The sequence below is a fragment of the Microtus ochrogaster genome, linkage group LG2 (genome assembly GCF_000317375.1).
Source record: "Microtus ochrogaster isolate Prairie Vole_2 linkage group LG2, MicOch1.0, whole genome shotgun sequence".
NCBI lineage: Eukaryota > Metazoa > Chordata > Mammalia > Rodentia > Cricetidae > Microtus > Microtus ochrogaster.
The window spans coordinates 2873857-2879488 of record NC_022028.1 but is presented as its reverse complement, the minus strand read 5'-3'; the positions used below and the strand labels follow the sequence as shown (position 1 = coordinate 2879488).

General features: G+C 45.0%; 2 protein-coding genes across 6 annotated transcripts in view; both read left to right on the top strand.

The window, feature by feature from the left end:
* The window catches only part of Med20 (mediator complex subunit 20), a 13958-nt gene that overhangs the window by 919 nt on the left and 7407 nt on the right, over positions 1-5632 (top strand). The window contains exon 2 of the mRNA XM_005359705.3: positions 2664-2818. Coding sequence (XP_005359762.1) covers positions 2664-2818 — 155 coding nt within the window. The remainder of the gene's footprint in view (positions 1-2663; positions 2819-5632) is intronic.
* Usp49 (ubiquitin specific peptidase 49) overlaps positions 2751-5632 on the top strand; it is a 77463-nt gene continuing 74581 nt past the window's right edge. For 4 of the 5 annotated variants that reach the window (XM_026785573.1, XM_026785572.1, XM_005359704.3 and 1 more), the window contains exon 1: positions 2763-2818. The gene's annotated coding sequence lies outside the window, so the exon portion shown is untranslated. Of the gene's footprint in view, positions 2819-5632 lie in introns of all 5 variants that reach the window. The other variant, XM_026785569.1, reaches the window with a different exon arrangement.

The following is a 5632-nucleotide window of genomic DNA, read 5'->3' as shown; positions in this document are numbered from 1 at the left end:
CTCCCTCTCTTTCTCTCTTTTGGTTTTTCCAGACAGGGATCCTCTGTAGCTTTGAAGCCCGTCCTGGAACTAGCTCTTGTAGAGCAGGGTGACCTTGAACTCACAGAGCTCTGCCTGCCTCTGCCTCCCGAGTGCTGGACACTGTGATTTTCTGGGCATTAATTAATACTAGGTCTCACACTTAAAAAAAAAAAATCTTGGCAGTGGTGTGCACCTTCCCAGTTAGAGAGGCCTGGAGGCCAGGGTACGTGAAGTCACGAGCAGCAGGGTTGTTCTGTGAAAGTTGCCTGTGGGAAGTTCTTCAGGTAGTCCAGGCTCTTGCATGCTTTTTAGTGACTACATGTGCCCACAGTTGATGCCTGAAGCCTTATCTCAACTTCATCACACTGTAAATAGTGCCTGTCAGCAATGAAAATGGAAATCACAGCCGACTCAGCCCTAGAATCCCACCATGCCCCATCTTTATGTTTAATGGCCTGTTTAGGCCAGGCTGCTCTGTAGCTTCTGCGTCTTTGCCTCTGACTACTGCATCCTGGGATTACAGGAATGTGCCCCCAATGCCTGCCCACCTTGGGTAATTATACAGAAAAAGGTTCCTTGTCTACTAGTATCACTTCAGCTTTCTCAGGATTCCAGAATTTCTGTCACAGGGTCACTTTATCAAGTCTCTTCTGTTTCATATATTCCTTATTGGTGCTTTTTTCATAAAGAGAAAAGTTTTTAGTAACAGGGTTCTCCCTTAATAGACTTACCTGATTGATTGTAAAAGAAGACAGGGTCTTAAAAACATAGTAGTTTGGGGAAATTTTTGATTTTATGAACAGTTAAATACCATCTGTGTTATTATTTATTCATTGTTCATGTTCATAGGTCTCAACCAAGTGTGCGCCTGTAATTCCAGTACATAGGTGAGCAGCAGCAGGATTGCTAAAAGTGGGAGGTCAGTGAGGGCTAATGTAGTGAATTCCAGATCAGTAGTGACTGCAATGTGAGTTCGTAATCTCCAGCAGTCTCTCTAAAAATATTTTAGCAGATTGCTACCTTGCCAGTCATTGTGACTCATGTCTTTAATCCCAGTATTCAGGTAGCAGAGGTTAGGTAGATTTCTGAGTTAAAGACCAGCCTTGAACTTGGTCTACAAATTGAGTTCCAGGACACCCAGGGCTACACAAAGCAACCCTGTCCTGGAAAACCAAATAAACAAATAAAATTGAATGAGTATTAGCAGGTCATGACATCCCTAGAGGCAGTGTAGGAGAGTGGGTAAAGAGCACAGGTGAGGCCCTTGGGAGGCAGAGGCAGGTGGATCTCTGAGTTTGAGGCCAACGTGTTCTAGAGTGAGTTCAAGGACAGTTGGGTTACACAGAGACACCCTATCTCAAAAAAAAAGAAAAAGCAAAGACAAGAAAACCAAATCAAACAAAACAAAACACTCACAGATGCGGAGAAATCAAACTAAACAAAACACTCACAGATGCGGAGCCCAGTTGCAGGACTTTGCATCTTATCTATACTATCCTTTAACTGTACGACCGTGTGCAGACTGTTTAGCCTTTATAGTGCAGTTTCTCCAGTTGCAGGAAGTTGAGGTAGGACAAGACCTCATCATTCCATCTGAAGGGCCACACCTTTGATCCCAGTACGTGGGAGGCAGATTTCTTTGAGTTGGAGGCCAGCCTGGTCTACATAGTGAGTTCCAGGACAGCCAGAGCTACATAGTGAGACCTTGTTTTCAAAAAGAAAAAAGAAAAGAAAGAACAATCATCTGAAGGCTCACAGGTCTTACACATAGCTGGTGCTTGACAATAATTGCCTACTGCTCCATGGGGAAGCTACCATAAGGTGGAAACCTAGAAAATAGTTGAAGTTCTTGAAAGAACTGTTGGGTATCTTTTTCTAGACTTATACCCTTGAGGGCTGCTTCACACTTTTAGTGCTGGTAAATGGAGTGCTGTGGTGGTTCTGACCACAGTGTCTAGAACAGTAGCCAGCAGCCTCCAGTGGTTCAGGACCTGACAACAGCAACCTGTGACAGTATTTTGATTCACTGTTTGAGCCAAAAGAGTATGAGGTGGCTAGTTACATTGTGTCTGTAGTCAAGGGTGGAGGGAATGTCCGTTCAGCTCTTTTATCTACACCTCAGTTAAATATAGACTCTCATAGATGTGGTCAGAAGTCTAAGAAATAGATCTCAGCCAAGTGTACCCTGTAATTCAAGCCCCTGGGAGGTTAAGACAGAAGGGTTGCTAAAAGAGTGAGGTCAGCTTGGGCTGCGTGGTTGAGACCCCGTCTCCAACAAGTAACCAGTGATTGTAGATTCTCTCAGGTTGGCAGCATACACCGTCACATTCATTGAACAACTCAATGATATTGGATGTGTGCAGTGCGTACCACCTAGAATCTTCACAGAGTGTTGGCACACGTGTCTTCCCTGGGGATGTGGTAGAAAGCTTAATGTCCACGTGAGAAACACTTGAGACCTGAGCTCTGCCTCTTAGAGGAACTCTTGCAGACTGTGGCCTCTTCTCAGGTTTGAGGGACAGGGATCAGAGTTAATGTTGTCTAACGTAACGCCTAGCGCTGTTGGACTGTGACCTGTCTGGAATGAGTGATTGAGCCAGACACGTGTGCTCTGGACATCACTGACTTGTTCTGTTTTCCAGTGTGTCCCAGATGCCTGTGGCTGAGGGCAAGAGTGTCCAGCAGACGGTGGAGCTCCTTACCAGGAAATTGGAGATGCTCGGGGCAGAGAAACAAGGGACGTTTTGTGTGGACTGTGAGACTTACCACACAGCTGCCTCTACCCTGGGCAGCCAAGGTCAGTAGATGGCTGTGAGCATATGGTGGGCCCTGGCTTGGAGTTCCACACACATTTATATTTATTGGCATCTATTTGTGGTGCTCAGATTGCAGTTTGAACCTACTTGTTTGTTTAGTTAAAATTTTGTTTTTATTTTTAATTGTGTGTGCATGCGTGTGTGTGTGCGCGCGCGCGTGTGTACGCACGTGCTCGAGAGCATGTGCACTCGGCTCCTGTGTGTGCATATTTGCACATGAGTGCAGATGCCTGTAGAGGCTAGTGCTGTCAGATTCCTTGGAGTTAGAGTTACAGGTGGTTATGAGCCACCTGATATTGGTACTGGGGACTGAACTTGGATTCAAGCCAAGCCTGGGCTAGAGAGTGAGAACCTTTCTTGGGAAACAAAAATTGTCTACAACAGCCAGAAATACTTTGTTCACTAATAGGTTGGGGCTGAGGTGATGGCTCATTAGTTGAGAGCACTGGCGGTTACTCTAGAGAACCTGGGTTTGATTCCCGTCATCCACATGACAGCTCAGAGTCATTGTAACTCCAGTTCTAGGGGATCCAATGCCCAGTGCCTTCTATGGGCGCCTGATGTAAGTGGTGCACTGACACACACGAAAGCAAAAACAGTTGTGTGCATAAAAGTAAAATATTACAAACCAGCGTCCCAAGAGCTGATGCTGTAGTGGTAGAGCACACGCCAAGCATGTGTAAAGCCCCGGGTTCAATCCCCAGCAGCCCCCCTTTCTACTCAAAGTCCTTAGCTGATTTTTAAAAAGTTCAAGGCAGTGCAGCTTCATGTAGTATGAATCAGATATGTAATTACAGTGTATAGTATGCTTTTTTCTTTGTTTTTTTTTTACACAGTTTTTTTGGGAGGGAGTTGTTTTGTTTTTTATTTTTGGGTTTTTTTGAAACAGGGTTTCTTTTTAGCTGTAGCTTTTTTTTTTTTTTTTTTTTGAGCCTGTCCTGGAACTAGCCTGTCTTGTACACCAGGCTGGCCTCGAACTCACAGAGATCTATCTGCCTCCTGAGTGCTGGGATTAGAGGAGTGTACCGCCACCGCCCAGCTGTAGCATGATTAATAAAAACCCAGAGACAGGTATTGAAGTTCAACCTGAAGGTCAGAAAAGCAAAGCAGCCAGCCACTGGCTTTTACCTCTACCTCAGTCTGAAGTGACGATCCTGCCTCCAGGAATCTCAAAATCAGACTGTGTCTGAGAGCTGTCTCTTTATGTCTTATATTCCTCTCTAGTACTGGGATTAAAGGCATGCGCCACTACTGCCTTTTTCTATGGTTTCCATGGCAAACTAGTGTGGCGACTGGGATTAAAAGTGTGTGTCACCACTGCCTGGTCTGTAAGGCTGACCAATGGGGCTGTTTCACTCTCTGGTCCTCAGGCAAGCTTTATTTAACATCACTACAACAGTGTATAAACCTGAGAACAGAATAAGATTAACTTTGAGTGACTCTGAGGGATAACATGCCATTAACTGGATTTGTTTTGTTTTCTGTTTTTCAAGACACGGTTTTAACTGGATTTTAAAAGAGATGGAAGGTGTGAATTGGCAATACAGACAGAAGGGATGGGTGCTGGAGATTCAGTGCAGAGTCTGCTATATTCAGCAGGGGGCAGCAGAGATGCCAGTGCAGTACAGGGAAAGCCCTGAACTCCCCTACTCCCGCCATCTTCCCATTACTAACTTTTTAAACAAAACCCCAGTTTTACTTTATTTATCTTATGTTTTTAAACAGGGTCTCACTATGTAGCTCTGGCTGTTCTGGAACTCACTACATAGACCAGGGTAGCCTTAAAATCAGAGATTTGCCTGCTCTGCCTCCCAAGTGCTGAGGTCAAAGAAGTGCACCCTATACCCAGCTTTATTTTATTTATGTAGATGGGTGCCCATGAAGGCCAGAAGGGAGCATAGGATGGATCCCCTGGAGCTGAAGTTGCAGGCACTTCAGCCCAGTGTGGATGTTGGGATCTGGACTCTAGTCCTCTGACAGAACAGTAAAGGATCAGAACCACTGAGCCATCTTGACAGCTTCTTGTTATACTCTTATCCCTGCTAGAATTAGAATTCCATCTTTTCTGCCCTGTGGGTGGAAGACCTTCCTTATCCTCCTTCAAGTCCTCTTTTTCTTTTGATCTTTTCTTATGCTGACGTCTTACATTTCTGGTCCCTTTCAAGTAATCACTCTTTTTAAAATTTTACTTTATATTAATTAATTAGGTCTTTTGAGATTAGGTTTTCTGTAGCTCAAGCTAGCTGTGGCATTGCTTTGTAGCTGATGACTTTGTGTTTCTGCTCTTCCTGCTTCTATGTCTCTAGTGCTAGGATCTTAGGTGTGCATCACCACATTCAGTTTATATGGTGCTGGGACTAGAACCCAGGTCTTCACGCATACATACTAGGCAAGGACTATCATTACCAGATCTTTTTTGTTTGTTTGTTTATTTAGTTAGTGTTTGTGTGTGCGTGCACATGGTTGTGTTTGCCATGACATGTGTATGAAGTTCTGACTGCCTGAATACCTCAAGACAGGACCGCCCACTATGGATAACTAACTGGCCAGTGGATCTCAGGATCCACCTCTCTCTGCTCCCAATGCTGGAATAACAGGCTTGTGCAACCTTGCAGGCTTTTTACCTGGGTGCTGGGGATTAGCACTTAGGCCCTCACTGAGCTATCTTCCCAACCCCATTCCCATTTTTAAAAGTAGATTTTTGGCCGGGCGATGGTGGCGCACGCCTTTAATCCCAGCACTCGGGAGGCAGAGGCAGGCGGATATCTGTGAGTTCGAGACGAGCCTGGTCTACA